General features: G+C 34.0%; 1 protein-coding gene across 3 annotated transcripts in view; it reads left to right on the forward strand.

Moving 5' to 3' along the window:
• ak5 (adenylate kinase 5) overlaps window positions 1-18,622 on the forward strand; it is a 76,637-nt gene that overhangs the window by 43,720 nt on the left and 14,295 nt on the right. For all 3 annotated transcript variants that reach the window (XM_043257429.1, XM_043257420.1, XM_043257413.1), the window contains exons 7-8: window positions 7,669-7,759; window positions 15,889-15,965. In XM_043257429.1, the coding sequence (XP_043113364.1) occupies window positions 7,669-7,759; window positions 15,889-15,965 (168 nt within the window). The remainder of the gene's footprint in view (window positions 1-7,668; window positions 7,760-15,888; window positions 15,966-18,622) is intronic.

Consider the following 18,622-nt stretch of genomic DNA (forward strand, 5'->3'; position numbering starts at 1 on the left):
AATAACAGGCAACGGTCAGAGCAGGCAGCAGTCATGAAAAGAAAGAAAAACGGACGAAACACAAAAACTACGAAGCAGGAAATTGAAGCTACAAGCAATCATTCATACATAAATTCATAAATGCACAGCCATGAGGGACCGCAATTGTCTGACTTCAATATACAATAAATGAATGTAAATGAATACAACATTTTGTTTATTTAAAGCTTCAATCCATAAGTTTTGCCTCATTGTCGCCATCTATGTTTGAACCTGGAATTGCAGTTCCTCGAGGAGTTATATTTCGTGCATGGCGTCTTTGAATATATGACCTAAATAAGAAAAATACTAATCTTGAAAATACAAATCGCGTGTAGCTAATCGCAGGGTATCTGTAATCAGAAGCACATTTAAAACTGGAATATAATATCATTTTATTAACATGTTATTTATAAAGGCATAATCCTTTCTGGATTACAATCTGTCATCAAAATGTTACATTTAATTATTTTAGCTGCTGTGAGAAAAAAGCTGAAACTAATCCGCCTCCTGCAGTATCCTCACTTGCTTTAGCCTAGTAGCCAGGATTCATTCTTTATGTTACAAATGTGATGTAATGACGCAGTACCATGCTCGAATTTTAATGAAATGAAAATTATAACTAACCGTTAAGAATCTGGCTAACGTAAGGCGATAGTTTTGAACACTTATCCACTTGCTCAAATATTTATTTTGGATTATTTTTAACCCCAAAAATGTACAGACTGTCAGGAGTCTTGACTGCCTGTGTGTGTGTGTGTGTGTGTGTGTGTGTGTGTGTGTGTGTGTGTGATTATTAGTTCATCAGTCTCCAGCTGTGTGTTTAGCCCATTATTCTTAAGCCCTCTTCATCTTTGTGAAAGCATGACAGATAGTAGTGAAAAGCAATTTTACAAAAAATAAAACAAATGTGCTCATAAAAATGAACTATAATGTTATTGCTTAATTGAATATAATAGTTATTAATATCAATGCTTAGTTTTAATGAGTAATTAAGCTATTAAGCTGTTATTACTGTTATTTGCTAATCAGTTTACGTTTAATCTGCACTGCAGGATGACATTGTGTTTAAGTCTTTCTTTCTTTCTTTCTTTTCTTGCTACCTTCTTTCTTTCCAAGCAAAGGTAAATTTGCCTCCCAAGTGAGAACAGCAGTTTAGAATGTTGAGTTTTGTGCTGAACAGCAGGGTGTCATATGATGTGCCGAAAAAGGAAGTTGCAGGTACAAATGTCATGTGGAGAAATTTCTGCTGGAAGCTTGTAATTATTGGTTGTTGGAGTTTAAAGTAAACTCTGACTGTGGGTAACCCTCAGTGAAGTTCATTTTAAAGGTGCAAGAAATGACAGTAGTGTCAAGAATGACTCAGGAATTGCTGTTTGAGATCCTCTGTATCTTCTGTGATTTCTTTCACTTGTTGCTATGGTGAAGCGACCTTCATTAGGCGGTTTGAAAGGAGAAGTAAGTAGCATCTCTGATAAATACAGAATATTATTATTATTAGCACTTTTAACTGGCTCATTATCCCTTGACAGGAAGATATAAGCTTTGCAAAAACATGATATATAATTTTTGTATTCTGTAGAGCAAGAGGGAGGTTTGAATTCAGTATAGTAGGGCATCAGCATTTAAGCATTTAGAACTGGCTTGAAATGAATGCTTTCAACTAAATAAAAATATTTTACAAATTTTGCTTAACCTAATTACTTATCAGAACATCTTTAAAATCTATGGAAGCCTATAAAATTATTTAATTATTTCTTAATAGTGGCTTTTTATCACTCAAGTCACAATTTCATCATTTTTTTAATATCATAACTATGGCATGACTTTTTGACAGAATTCCATTTTTAATCCAACAGATATTAATTAATCTGTTTAACGTTTTATATCTGTCACATCTTTGGACTCTTTTGTTGTTGATTTTGTCATGTGCTCTCTGTGCCCTACCTTCCCTTCGTGTTAATTGTATAATTGTCTTCACCTGTTTCCTGTTAATTTAGTCAATTTCCTTGTGTATTTAGTCCTGTCTGTTTGTATTCAGTTTGTCCGATCGTCGAGGTTACATACTTGTGTATTATGTTCTGTCTGCCTGCCTGCCTGCCTGCCTGCTGACTTATGTCATTTTGTTTTCTCTTTATTATGACTTAATATCTCCTTTAATTTACATAAACATCACAACATTGGGACAATAACAAAATATTAATAATCATTACAAATTTTATTTAACGCTTTTTTTTTTTTTTAAATTACTGGCAATTACTGGTCATTTATTTGTTTAATATTTTATTCATATTGATATTCATAGCTTAAAGTGGTTGAAATATAAATAAACAAATGTGACAAACAATTTATGATCATCCTTTTGATGAATTTAAATATCTCTTGCTGAACTTTTGAATATTAGTTACATCTAGAGTTGACAAAGTGATAATGTTAGTTGCATCAAAAGTGTATTAGATGTTTACAAAATATGAAATGGAGCAACGCATGAAACATCTCAAATGAGTCATGAAACATTTAGAAATAATTTATAGCCAGTTTCCTTTCAATTCTGCCAAAAACCAATAACTTAACTATACAAACAAACCCTAGTTACTGTAAATGTCGTCAATATCTTGCTCAGTATCTGGCCTTTGTGCTGCAACAAATTTCAATCAATGTCATTTGAGGTCAATAATTACACAGCTCTGACGTACACGCATTAGAGATAAAAATAAGTATCACAGTCAAACAGCACACAAATTTAGAACCAAACTGCCATAATACTGTTTGTTTCTTTTGCCTTGGATCTCATGTATGAGCAATTTCAGCAGAATGCTTTGATGACTGGCTCTGCTCTAACCTTTTTAAGTGTAACTGCAAAGCGAGAGAGCGATAATTGATTGTGGAGTTTTGATTGAAGTTCATCCCTTCATAGCAAAAATAGACCCATTTAATTAGCCATTTATAATGCTTTGGTGGCGAGTCTCTTTGGTGTCGCCACATGGGGTTTGGATGTCATTTCTTAAAAGTCAGAGCCTTTTAGCCCTGCTCTGAGGTGACCACTGAAAGAAGGCTGTGTGTGCTCCCTCAAAGGTTCATTTACTAGTTATTTTAAAACACTGAATTTTGTCATGCTGTAATTGTAGGGCATATGTAATATGGTATGCTTGCATATGTTGCTGCTTGAGTGTTTCCAAGATTAATGCTGGAGCATAGCATCTGTCATAAAAAGTCTCCAGAGGGAAATATAATAATTTCTTTAAAGGGGCACATTAGATCTTAAAGTGCTCCTGCAATGAATATGTCCAATGTTGATGCCATGTTCCATGGCTTCTGTTTTGAAAATAATAAATGTGTAAATGTGTATGTAAATTATAAATATATATATATATATATATATATATATATATATAACAGAACTGATGTGAAAAGGCCAACATTATTATGCCTCCCATTCTTCTTTGTTTACATAAGTATGGATTTAAGTTAAAGAAACACAATATTTAACGTGAAGATTTAAATGAATGGACTTAAATGGAACTGCCCACTGTTCCAGTTGTGTGTCCACGGTGTGTGTGTGTGTGTGTGTATTCACTGCTATGTTTTTGCACTTGGACTAAATGCATGTATGTGTCACCATACAGGGCCACAAGTCACTTCACTTTCAAATGCATTGATTTTAGATTAATTTAGTCACAGTGATGTGATTATTTTTTGTTGTTGTAGGGGTTGACTTATATGTGTTTTCTTAATTTTTAATCATTACAGACCAAGTAGACCGATAACCGATATTTCGGTTATACACTTCATCTACAATAAGGCTATATAAAGAGAAATGTGGGGCCACTGTATGCTAAACAGCCTGGGGGAAGTGGCTATAATAATTTACATGTTAGAAATGTGTGTGTGATACCATAACCTCTCTCAATTCTTCATTTATTTTTTTTTCTGACAATTAAATCATAACCTACAAGAGATGTCTATTCAATTCATCATCTCATGCACATCAATCGATGAACTTAAATCACAACGTATATAATACGTATATAAAACTTAATTGTCTTCATAGCTTCTACAAATTAAGAAGACCACAACTATTTTAATAAAACTATAACACTAATAGCCTATTATAGAATGACTTGATTCAATATCCTACTGAAATGTCTTAATTTTCGTCATCCTAATATTGGCCTATAGTGACAGTAATTTTAGTTTAGTCACATAAATTTAATTTACAGTCAGTGAAGATGAAGCCATAAAACATTACTTCATTTACCAAAATGAGAGTTAAACTAAATTGGCAAAGGAGTTTACTATTGAAATGAAAACATGGAATAGCGTATTGCGTGATTATTATTTTAACAAACAAAAGTTGTAATTGTTGTAGTAGTAGTAGCAGCTAAACCGAACTTTTATTTTGATGGGTTGCCATGAGGACCTGTGTGTAGTCTGTCATAGGTCTATGTATATATGACGCTATTTTTACGCGAACGGTCAAGTGCTCAAGAGCAGTTCTGGTGATGTTGTTGATGTATTTATGTCCTCATTTAGTGAGTGTGTAGTGTGTAGTAAACAAAGCACGCGTCTGTGTCATTCACATTTACAGAGATTTTTTACAGAGACATGCAGGATTTATATTTGAATAGTCTTTTTGCAGCTTAATATTAACAGATACAAGTCCACCGAGTGAGCCGATTCACGTGTACTGATCTACATTTGACTAATTCATCTAAACTTTGACAAATACGGTGACATTCCACGTTATACAATACATTTCATTTCTTCAAACCAGGCTCTAGTACTTGACTCTCCCTGCATTTCTGAAAAAAGCATCCTTATTCATACATTTCACTGCCAGTTGAAATGAACAGTAGTGGCAGTTAAACACCTTTTTTGCACACATTATGATTGAAGGGCCGTTATTCCATGGCACGGCATGCTTATTCCAGTAAATGTATTTTTGTCCCACATTTGCTTTTGTTAACAGCATTGCTTAGATTTACGGTAGTGGTTAAGTGTAAGTTGTGTGTTAATTTTAAAGTACAAAATATATAAAATATAAATCAACTATTTATGGAACTGTTCTGATTGCCATTGGGAATTTTGCTTTGAATATGCCATTAGGCATTCTACAAGCAACGTAGTATAATTTTGCTAACATTTTTCATCTACAGACATGCTTTGTCATGACACATGCATCTGCACCGGAGATTTACAGCATGTCTTGCGAACACGTAATCGAAAAAGTGCAGCAAAATATACCCATAGCAACATATTTGTTCGGTTTTATAGAAATGTCGACTGAGTCATGTATTTCCAGTAAGCCTGGGTTCATTTCGCATAGTATTGTACAAGTGATGTTAAAATATAAGTGCATAACATGGCTTCAAACCTCAGCATAAAGTCTAGGAATAAGTTACACAAATACAACTGACATTGCAGATCTACTTTGGGAAACGGTAAAGCTTGTGAAGAGCGACTAGATGGTCATCAGTTTTAAAATCAGTCATCAGTTTTCACACTGCATGATCCGCCATTTCATCGTTAGTATTAGTCTCCAGAGATATATTTGACGCTGTTGTAAGGAACAGTTTTTTTTTTTCTTCTATTTTTCTATCTTTCTAAGAAAATGAATACCCTGCTCTCTCACTAAGCAGTGTTGACACGTGTCGCAGTTGCATTTGGCTATTTATAACTTTTTTTTTTTTTTTTTTTTTTTACTAAGAAACCAAACAACAGAATTACACAATTACCGATAGGCTGACCTACATAAAAGACGGTTTCGTTGAGCTCCACACTATGCAGGGTTGAATGCAAAACCTGTTCAAGAGGAATAATCAATACCTCGGGTAGAAACCCAAGCACACAGTAAACCGAAAGTTCATCCTGATATAAATGATAATGAAAATTCAGTGCACGAGTAATATAATTTAAAAATCAATTTTGATAACTATAATAATGTCCAATGTCCACATGTGGTTGTTTGTGTAACCTGAATAGAATAGGCTTAACAAAACTAGGAAATAATTGTTAATAATCCCAAAATAATAGAATCATATCAGATGGTGCCCTGATTATAGATTTGATGATGTATAGTTGAAATTTAATCAGATTGTTGTTCTAACTCTTAAATAAAGAAAGGAATTGAAAAAATAACGCAATTCTTGATTTAAAGCTTAAGTACTGAAAAAGTAAAGCTTACCATGCTTTCTTAACATGTATCATGGCAAAACACTACTTGTGTTATATTGAAGTACCAGATACATACCGTGGTATTTGAATATAGTAATAATCAGTAACATGCTACAGTCACAGTACTTTTAAGGCAAAAAAACTAAATGATGCTATGACTCCATTCATCTAAAAGATACATAGAAACAGATATACCAGTACTTTGCCTATGCCAATACATTTCTTAGAGACAGAAAAGGTTAAAAACCCCGGTAAACCCAATTCTAATAATCAACACCTTTCTACGTATCCAATAATAATATGACAGGTACACAGTCGTCTGAAACTCGAGGGACACTCCCACGCACTACCTGCTATGTTGTGGCCCGTTATAGTCTGTTGTCATGGAAACATTCAGACAGGTTGGAGGGGGTCGTCACTTCGTCTCCCCGTTTCTCAAGATTTTTTTTTTTTTGGTTTTGTTTTGTCACAGCCCATTACTTAGGCAAGGCTCCTGTGAAGTGTCTCATAAAGGTGTTTTGGTTCTCTGCATTTCAGTAGATGTGAGGTACTGGGGGGTGCAGAGATATGTTCTGTTCTTATCCTTTTGCAGCGTTCAGGAAGTGAGGGAATAATGAGCCCGTGATGAAGCCTGCTTTCATTGATGAATCACACCATGGTTCCAAATGAATGAGTTTCTGTCCAAGCCTTAAATCGATTCGCTCCTGCTGTCTGTAATATTGTTTACGTAACCGTGTTGGGACACCTTAAATGTTCTACTAAAACAAAACAGTCTCATTATATATTTTTAGTTCATATATAACAGTAAACAGACACGTGAATGCAGCTGCAGTGCACACCATTTCAATCAAAGACAATACATCCATCGTTATGTTTGAAATTGTTTTATGTAGACATATGTTTTATTACACAATGATTTATCAGAGAAAATAACCTGTATTTACATACATGCAAAAATTGGCTGTACAAAAAAAAAGGAAAATGTGAATAAAAAGCATTTAAAATTGTAACCCTTTATATTCAAAAATGTTTAGTGCTATTTAAATTATAGTTTCAATATTTACAATATTAGTAGAAGTTTAACATTTCTCCTTTTAAATAAGTTTTAATGTCTCAAGACGATTAAGTTTCTTCCACCTTATTCTCAGTTTGGACTGATTTTGTCTCATATATGTCTCAGTTGTGTCTACTTTTATTTCTCCTAAGAAATGTTTGGAGAAACATCTGAAATATCTTGATTCTAAAATTAGACATTTATGAGAATCAGAATTAAGTCTCCTGAGAAAGAGCAACCAGTGCAATACTTTTTCAATATTGGGGTCTTAATGGAGATTGCAGCAAAACAATAAAGAAATATTCTCTGTTTCATCCACCACATTCTTAGTTTTGACTCTTTATTATTTCATACTTAAAATGTAGAACAGAGTGTTTCATGTACCCTCAATGTCTGACAAAAGTGCTTTGTTGTTTATACAGCTTGATGCAGATCGAGATGAAGAGGAAGTCTTCTATGACATCAGCATGACAGTCGACAACAAACTGTACCCTACCAAAGAACCTGTGGCAGGTAAAGATATCGAATTATTACTTCATTCCTTTTACTTGAAGATCTGAATGAATTCCAGAACACTAGTGTTTTTGAAGATTTTCACCTAAATTTGGCGGCCTTCAGAATACTTTTTGCTGTGCTTACAATATATGAACATATTATATATCAAAATAATTGATTTTATTCTATCTTTATGTCGTCATGAAGCTTGAACCCCAGATAGGGTTCATGGGAAATGCAACATTTTGTACAAAAATGCATTTTTATCAAAGTAGTGCATTTTAATGCAAAATACATTCAGGTAGCATATACTTTCACCTGTAAATAATTATATGAATAATTGAAATTGCTTTCAGTAAATAGAACAAACATATATATACTCTATTTATATATATATATATACATACTGGGTTATTGATCTATCCATGACATAACTAGAGATGTTTCTGTGTCTGTAAAGGCTTCATCCCGATTAGATTCAAAATTCAGAACATGATCTACAAATATATATTATTATCTACATTGTCTCTGATGCTTCTGTTTATGGCGACTGTTGTTTTTTTGAGCCCAGTAGACCCGTAACTCATTCATTCATGTTAGGTAGTTGTAGCCATTGTACTTATGTGAAATAAAATTTGCTTATCATGTAACTACGTTATGTAATACTACAGCCTGTAATTATAGTTTGTAATTATGTAAATGTAATGGACTACTTTTACAAATATGTAACAGACACAGCTACTAACACTTAAGTACAATCTTAATACACTTTATTTTAAGTAGCTTATGCCTGTATAATAGCCTGTAATTTTAATGTAATTAGAAAGATATTACATGTATGTTTCAGTATAAAGCCCAAGAACATTTTACCAGTCCCAAACCACATGTTAATATCTGTTATTGCTTTATTATTTAATCATATATAAGTGAGATATCATTGTCTGGGAAGACTAAAAGTCATAATAAACACCTTATATTTAGGTGTGCTGAATTATTAGGCATGTTTTGTTTTTCCAGATAAAATGAGCCAAGATTGAACTCAGACTAAAGGCTAAGTTAACACTTTATTTTACGGTTACACATATTAGTTGCTTATTAGTATGCACGTCACTATAATATTAGCCATTTATTAATGCTAATTATCCCACATTCATGCCTTGTTCTACATTTCTAAATTTAACAACTATCTTACTATTAACAAACAGCAAATTAAGAATTTATTGAGGGAAAAGGTGTAGTTAATAGTTAACAAGTGTAACCTGTTGTAAAGTGTTCCAAAGGTAAAAATGATTAAATGACAATGAGAAGGATATAATATTAATTCAATAATGTAATTAGCAAGGTTGAGGTATGACCGTTGGGCAGTAAAAGTAAAAAACAGATGGAGAAGAATTAAAACGGCAAAAGAATTAAGAATTAATGTCAAGAATTAGGCGAGAAACCACTAGGAACCATTTAATCTCCAGTGCCTTCATTTTCCAGAACTGCAGCTTTCCCGGAGTCTCCACAAGTGCAATGTTTCAGGTTCTCAGAGACTTTTCTTGGGTACAAAATCCTAAAAAAAGACCCTCACTTAATAAGAGTAGCATGCTAAAGTGTTGCGAAATCCATTAGGATTGATATTTCATAGGCTTTATAGACAGATACGCTGTGAGTGACTCTTGAAGGAACAGCATCACATCTTCTTGAACCACAGTTTGAAGAAGTTTTAGGAATCACTTATACATTATCAAACACAAAATCAATAGTTGTTGGGATTTGTAAAATGTTATTGGAAAAAAACAGAATTCAGCTTCCCTAATAATTAAAAACACAGTGTAGACATTGTTGGTGTCAACATATTTAGGTAGATATAAATTGTTATCTTGCAGTATTGTATTTGAGAGGAGCCATCCTTGAAATAACTATTTAAACTAAAATTTCTTTCTTTTGGGGCTGGAATAAAATTTGCTTTTATCAAACAAGTTCACTCTTGCTGCCATGGTAGTCAGGATAAATTGGCTGAAGAGAAGTAATTGATTGAAAAGAAAATGAGTCTGCTTTTCACAAAGATTCAGAGGAAAACGTAAGATGTTTGCCATCAAAATCTATAAATGTACTTCAGAAGATGTTTTTCTTTTCTTCTGATATTCAGAGTAGCATGGCTCAAACTCAAATTGTCTGTACGGCAAGTTTTTTTTCCCAGTAATGAAAAGGATTTAGACTTTTTACAAATTAAAGTTTTCCAGACCCTGGATTTAATTAATCATCCTGTCAAGATTTCTTCAGCCTGACAGGAAGCACACATCACAGAACTCTTGATCTGGTGCCACCGAACAACACCAAAGCATCCGGCGTGATTTTGATCTTCATACAAAGGTTTTTGGAAAATCACTGCGAGAAAGTTGCCATTGTGAGCTGAACGTAGACATCCGTGCGTCTGGTTGCGCTTGAGAGCATGGATTAGAGGATGAATAAGGAGGACGTGGATGAGAAAGGTCTGCATGATAGTGGAGGCATTAATGCTGATGTCAGTCTCTCTGGGCTCTGTAACCTTGGGGAAGTGTGAGACTGCCACATCAAGGTGAAGTGTTCCCTGGTGATGCCTGGTGTGACTGGGATCGCCCAAAGGACACGGAGGGCTTGAATGTATCGGCCCGAATGGAGTTAGGAGGAATCAGAGAAAGCCAGTTTGTGAGTGTTTCATTAAACTTTCGTCCTTCACTTGCTACTGATTTATTCATGTGAGTGTCAGGGCCCTGCAGTCTCACACTGGAAACAGCAGTTCTTATTATGAATTATGTATCTACTAGCTTAGATGACACGGTCCACTTGAATTCATAACATATAAAACAAATTGGCCACATTCACTATTAACAAACAAATGTAGTTTAGGTATTGGATATAGGATTAGCAATATGGTCATGTAGAATATGTGCTTTATAAGTACTAATAAACAGAGAGTATGTTATTAATAGGCATGCTAATAAGAAACTGGTTAATAACCTTTTTTCTTTTCTCATCATTTATTATTGTTATTATTATAATATATATTTTTTATTTATTCATTTATTGCTTGAAATAAGTTTGAGTTTGAACAGTTAGAGATTTAAACATTTTAGAACAGTTTAAATTATGTCACATGTTTAACAATTACTAAGACCCATTTCTCAATTCAAAGGCCACTTTTTTGAAATCTTTCACACATTGATCACAACAGCAGTCTATGTGGGTGAAACAATGGATGATTTGCTTTAAAATACATTCTGTGACTACATTCTTTTCTCACCACCAAAACTCTAGGTACCTACAGGCCAGTTTGCGCATTTACATAACTTTTTGTCAAAGCTGTAAAACTGTTAAGGTCAAAACCTAATACAAAAGTGAAAAAAATAACAATACAAAACTGAATAAGACAGCAATTTCTACAGTAATGCCATTTGAAAAAAAAAAAAAAAAAAGATTATCAAATCATTAAAACTTTGTAGATGTAGCCTGCACAGTGTTAGTCTTTCAAATCCTTAAAACAACATCTTTAAAAAAACGTGTACAACTCAACTCATTTTTTACGATAAAGTGTTTTCTGTAACACTATCTGTTGTTTAGGTGATTGTTTCAAGTGTGTTTGCTGGGCAATGATCTCTGCTTGTGTTATGGAAGAATGACTTGATTTTAGACATATATGAAATGATTTGATAGTTTAGCACAACCCGAAGGATTAGAATCTAGAGGTGTCAAGATGCGATGTTCAAACTTGAACTACTTTTAGCTTTGCATTTTAGAAACGTGCCATTCATGATGTGAGATTCTGAAAAACTACAGACTGCACGTGTAAATAGAACAACGAAAAATAATGGCACAGATGGGATGCAAAAAAACTCAAATTTGAGTAGATTTGCATACTTTCTACTTATATGTTCATTGCTTACACAACCCAGCTGATCAAACACGAAAAGCTTGTCAAACCTGAGTCAGACCGTCTGACAGCGCAGTCAGAGATAACACATCTGGACCGGTCATGATCCTACCTGTCCTAAAACTCTTTTGGGATATTTACTGTTCTTTCAACTACAGTATGTGTGTGGGTACCAACAGTTGAGGTCTGTGTTTGAGCAGAAGCGGTTCCTGGACACTTACAGGATGCACACTACACTACATAAAACCTACATACAGAGAATACGATTTAATCAAAAGTTACACTTTTACTGTGATAAAATACCTTTACCAAAGATAGATTTATTTGATCAAAAATAACCTGTAAAATTTTACTATTTTGAACATCTATTTGAAATCTGACTTTTACTGTCACTTTGGATCGATTTAATGCATTCTTGTAGAATATAAATATTTATTTCTTCAAAAAATATTTTGAACGGTATTGTTCGTCCAATATTTTTGAAAAAGATTTTTTTTTCGTGGATACTGTCCATTTTGGTGAAGGCAACAATTTGCAATGCATTTAACACATTACACTGACAGTGCATAATTACAGTGGCAGTGTTAATTACATGCCATTGCACTTGTGGGATTCACTAGGAAACCAGGGCAACTTCTAATTTTATTGTATCAGAGACTGATGAGTCTCGGTCAAGTTTTAGCCGTTGGCTTTGTGAGGCCTGGTCTGTGGTGTTTGCCGATCAAATCGAGCAGAGGTTAATTACACCTCCAACCCCCCACCATGTTAACCCTGCAGCTAATGATTCTAGTGTCATTATCCATTTCATGCTGACTGATCTGAGGCCTCTTCTTTTTTTTTTTTAAGTCAGTGGGCAGGGATTTGAAAACTCACTGTTCTATGGACTGTCATCGAACTGTGATATTAATAAAAGAAGTCCAGAGGTAATCCATTTGAATGCTACAAATCAAACGGTCCCTCAGGCATGTTACAGTGTGCATTTGGACGTTATTGATCTGTAACTCAGGCTTTCTTGAGTTAAATTGTTTATATATATATATATATATATATATATATATATATATATATATATATATATATGCACTACCATTTGAGAGTTTAGATGATAGTTTTAAAAAAACTATTGTTAACTTGAATTAAACTAGCAAAAAATAATTAATTGAAAAATATTATATATTACGTATAGATTTATCTGTATTGCTAAAATATATATAGTTTGTATTTTATTTTATTACTATATATATATATATATATATATATATATATATATATATATATATATAGTTTATATTTTACTTTATATGGCTTAACACACAAACACACACACCCATTTTCCTTTTAGAATGAAAATATTTCTAACATTTCAATTTATTGTTTACTCCTGTGTCATCAATATCACTTTCTTTTCACTTTTCAAATGGCTATGTTGTACCATAATTCTACAGGAAATGACATCAGCAACATTCCCTGCTAAATAAGTTTAATCATTAGTTATTGTCACGTTCTCTGGACTTTGTGTTATTGTTTTTGTTGTTTACCATGTGTTCCGTTTAACCCACTTTAGTTAATTGTCTTTATTGTCTTCAGCTGTGTGTAGTTTAAGTAATTCCTGTATTTATATTGTTTATTTCATCTGAGTAGATTAAAATGCTTTATTTACCTTTATGTTCGTTGTGTGCTCTCCTGCTAACCACACGCGTGACAGTTATCATATAGTTCACCCTCTCATGTAAACTAATTCCCAGTCCCTCAATGAGATGTTTTTCTTGTCGTCAAGTTTGATTATTGCCATAATGGTGGCTGAGCTGGACCAGAGCATATTTCCGTACGTCTGCTGCCCTTTTATAGAAATACTTCAGGCATGTTCATTCATTAGCAGTGGCAGAGTTCAAAAGATACTGCATCACAAGATTGACCCTGCCGCCCACTCGCACGATCCCTCAAACGCTCCCCCAATAACGTCACCTCTGCTTCGACAAATAGATTTCTGTGACTCACAATCCTACTGGGGCAAGAAATGTTCCATTACTTCCTGCGGTCTCAGGTGCAAAGTCTCTACCTTAATACATAATCCCTCCACATCTCCTTCATAGTGCAGGGAACAGTTCGTCAGGCAGCTGCTCTTTCCATAAGAGTCATTCAGATGACTTTACAGAGAGCAAAACAGTACGAAAAAGGATCGACTGAAACAGCCTGTTCTTTCTGTAAGAGAGGATGCTGTCACTTTTGGTTTAGCGCTGGAGGACAGGGAATGGAGGTGTCAGGGGATGCTACAGTGCAGCGTCTATTATAGAGGCGACCGGTGTCAAAAGGCATCAGGCTCTTCAGCCTGTGGTAGTGCAGCGCTGAGCTGAATCACAACAGTCACAACAGATGCACGACAGATACCACATGACTGAGGCCAGACCCCTGTGACGAAAGCTTCATGGCAAAATCACTGATCTGTCAGAATTTCTATGAAATATTTCTTGCACTTGAGAGTTGTTTTCTTCTGGACAGCTGCCGTTTCAGTAAAATTATTGTTGCCGTTATTTGTTACGTTATTCAAAAATGGACAAATGTCTATAGATTGCTATGAAAAGGAAGAAAAAAAAGGACTCTCGGACCGGTCACATGTGGGCATAATTAGTTTTAAAAATAAATGAATAAATACTCACAAATTGGGGATTTTTATTGTCATTAGCATTTGCAAAATACATTACAGTCTATATTTCTAACAGTTCTCTAGTACCAACATACCGAAAATAATTTCTCATCGAATATGCTGTTTTAGTTCAAATGATCAATGGTATCTGATGCTTTTTTTCCTTCAGCTTATAGTCTCCCAGTTGTTTATTCACAGATGGAGGTTTGGTTCCCTGCTTGCTTGCTTAGTTGGGGACTGTGGATTTACCATGTAATTACTCTGATGTTACATAGCAGTAGTCAGTAAGTTAGGCTTTACATATTAATTGTGAATGTTACACTTTATATATAAGTGGATTGTTCCTGAGCAGTTACCATGTAAGTACACTGTTATTACAGTGCTGCACCAACTCCGGATCAAACTCCTCCCACTTTACATATTCCTAAACCTACCCATCTCCACCTCCTGGATCTCATTTCCACCCCAAACCTATCCATTTCCACCCACTAGATCAAATTATGTTCCCGTTACATGAGTACTGAGTCAAGTGAAAAAAATGCCCTGCTACACATTTGTTTTTACACATACCATTCAGTGGGTTGTTACATATGTATAGTTACAGAAACATCAGCTGTGTACCAATACCAGTGATACACACACACACACACACACACACACACACACACACACACATATATATATATATATATATATATATATATATATATATATATATATATATATATATATATATATATACTTTATTGAACCTAGGTGTGTTCGATCATAATGCCCTAAGTTCTTTTGTGTAAAACCAGCAAATCATTCAAGGCTGGGTGTAGCGATTTTTCTTTGAACATTATGGCGTTCTTTTCAGAACGTTACATTTCTGAGCCATTTTTTTCAATTCATTTTAATCATTTGTTTTTAAGGTGATTTTTAGTGGATGTTCGAAGTCAGTTTTCTTCCTTTCACCCTGGTTTTCTAACAGTGTAACTACTAGCACGGTTCACTAAACTCAAGCACGTAAGTGCCCCTGCCCCGACAGAAAAGTTCAATTTGCCTCAATTTCAGCCAAGCGGGACATCACACCTAACTTTAAAATTACATCAAAAAATCTAGTAAAATATTGATTTAAATGTGACATTTTTGAAGTGGAAAGTTTAACTGAAACTGAAAAAAAATATCATGTCAAGAGAATCATTGCAAGTATGAGTGTCTTGACTATCTAAGCAACGACGTAGAAATCCAGCAGGCAGTTCAATAGCAGCTTAATATCTTTTCCTTTGCTCCAGTGAAACATCTACTCGTGCCACAGATGAATGACTAATGAACACATGGGAAACCTTTGTGACACAGAAAGCTTTGTGATTGTTGCCTACGCTACTGAAAGGACTCCAGGGTTCCTTCCGCAATTACTGGTGCAGAACAATAAGGAACCGTCAGTGTACAGCAGCACTTCATTTCAATGACGGACAGTAGTTTGGAGGAACAAGAGTGTCTTTTTTCACACAAGGCTTTGCTGTAATTTCTGTATTTTTTCTTTGAACCACAGACCTCAATGTATCCTTTTTTTTTCAATGTCTTTTCTTACAATTCGATTGTATTTTTTGCTTTTCTCTATAGGACCCAGTGAGCTCGACCTTAGTTTGCTAGCAGACAGCAGCAGCCTTGCAGATGTTCCCACTAAATTTGATGAACAGGTAAGAAAATGTATCTGTTTCCATTTTCTTTTCTAATTCCACACATTGGCGTTTGGTTGAGCTCTTCTTTCTATGTTTTTCGTTATTGGCTGCACTTGGTGTACATGATTTTTTTGAAGAATTTTTGAAGATTATTGGAGCACATTTTAGAAGAAAATGCAAGAACAGTACAATAAAAAAATTATATTGGAAAATGTAGCATTTTATTTAATGGTTTACTATTAATTGTGAACCTGGTAGCCATTTAAAGTTATACTGAAGTTATTTCTACACCATTTATTTCTTTTTTGCAGTGTGGGATTAACAATTTTCACTCAGTAAATGTCATAAACACAAAGAAATGCCAAGCAGCACATTGAATTAACCATGAAATAGAAAGACTTTTTACAGTGTACTACAAATTCTCAATCCTGTAATGGTTTGATAGGATCTTGACAATCTGATGTCACTTTTATTGTGAAATCACAAAAGCATTTAGAGCACCATTAGCATGTCAGAAAATGTCCCATCTGTCTCGTCTCTTTATTTCATTATGAAGTTATTGGAATCTCATATTAGGCTCAGATGAAACTGCTGAAGGGCTATTATAGGCGGACTGAGCAAGTGCGAGATGCGGTATTTAATGGAAATGCTTGCTAAGTGACAGTCCTGCATTAGCGGATAGCCATTATGAATGACTATCTCCTGCATTAGCTTCTGTCTGGATGAAGCTTAAGCCAAAGTCCTTGACATTCATTAGTATGCTATTTGAACTATTTTTGGAATAGTCTTTTAAATAAAAGCCACATTAGAATGGCCTGTATATTTGTTGGGTATTTCAGTAGCGTGAACTAATTATTGCATTAATAAACAGGTACATAGCCACTGACCTTCAATATGGAAATGTAATCAATGTTTCTGAATCATTCAGTGTGCGCGTTGTAATGAGACGGCTCTATAGCTCGATGCGTGTATTTGGGGATCGTTTCAGACCATCTATTTATTCAAGGTCAGGAAGGATGCGCTATAGAGTGGAATTTAATGCAATCCACACTCTTAAAAAGCTTATAAAGAGAGGTTATTTTAGTATTGCATTATACCTATACTTTATAGCTGCGTATGCCCAGATTGACCCTTTCCTTATAAACATAAACCAAAATATATAAAAACTAGGGCTGACAATTTAACATGTTAATTAGATAAATTTATTACAGTAAAAAATTATTACTAAATACGTCGACGTTATGCGATTAGTGACGAGCGTGGAGAGAGAACAAAACAAAGCGTCAGTCATAAATTAGAAGCACAAACCGAGAATTTGTAAAGAAAAATGTTTGAGGATTTCAATCTAAGCCAAGAGGAGGTGTTGTTTTCTTTTAAAAACTAAATGCATACGTTCTACAACATCCGTCAGGTTGCTTCCGGTTTCCCCAGTCAGCGGAAGTGAGAGAAAAGTGTTTATTACGTCTGTAGTATGGATATTTATTGTACAAAATCATTTGTTATTTTACGTGGTCTGAACTGAATACAGCTACCACCCGTTTAGGCTTGGAGGGGTCTGAACAATTTTGAATATAACTATTTAGATTTAACTGACAGAAGAAAGTCACATAAACCTAGGATATTTCAAAGGTGGGTAAATTTAGATTTTTGGGTGAACTAACCCTTTAATACACGTTTTGATCAAATTGGGTGAAGACTGATTGGTGCTGTTGCATGACATGAAAAGTACCGCAGAAGCAATGCCGTCGTACTTTTATGTCACACACCGATAGATCTGATGGTGATGACCCACTTCAAGTCGACCGAGCCTACCGATTCAATGGACTACTTATAAAGAACCATTTAGTTCATAAAGCCATTTGTTCAAATGAATAAATGACTCGATGACACTTACTACCACCAACTGGCAGTTTTAGTTCATTATTTAGAGTATAATTTCATTAAAGTAATTTCATATTGCCATAGTAATAATAATAATAACAATACAATTCATGTAATCAGTTATTAAAGGTATAGTTCACCCACCCAAAATGAAAATCGCATCATCGTTTACTCGCCCTCATGGTCCAAAAGAATATATGTAATGCATTTAATCAAACAAAATATTTATTTTAATTAATGCTGCTTTTTGTAACGTCTGTTTGATGCTTTACACAACAACGACTTCAAATTATCTTTTGGGAGTAATTTCTCAGGCAAATTTGATTCGATTAATTAATCACCACATCATGTAATTAATTCAATTTAAGAAATTGCTTACCAGCCCTAATAAATAATTTGTAGAACTAATAAAGAGTTTCTAGAACTGTGGACATTTGACTTCATATTTACCTCAGGAAATAACTCTAAAATGTATAAATCACCAAAAAGTAAAGATTCTCTGATAATTTTCTTACCATCATGTTGTTCCAAATCTGTATTTAGAAAAAAAAATAAATAAAAAAAAAAAAAAAAAAAAAAATATATATATATATATATATATATATATATATATATATATATATATATATATATATATATATATATATAAATCAATGTTGTTTTTAATGTCCATATATTAGCTAAAGGTAAGCAAAAAGGTCTCAATCATCCATATGACTGAATGAAATGTTTCAGTCTGAATATGCCATCTATGTTATTTTATGCAAACTGAGCATGTTATAGCTTGTTACATT

Source organism: Puntigrus tetrazona, chromosome 2 (genome assembly GCF_018831695.1).
Source record: "Puntigrus tetrazona isolate hp1 chromosome 2, ASM1883169v1, whole genome shotgun sequence".
Lineage (NCBI taxonomy): Eukaryota > Metazoa > Chordata > Actinopteri > Cypriniformes > Cyprinidae > Puntigrus > Puntigrus tetrazona.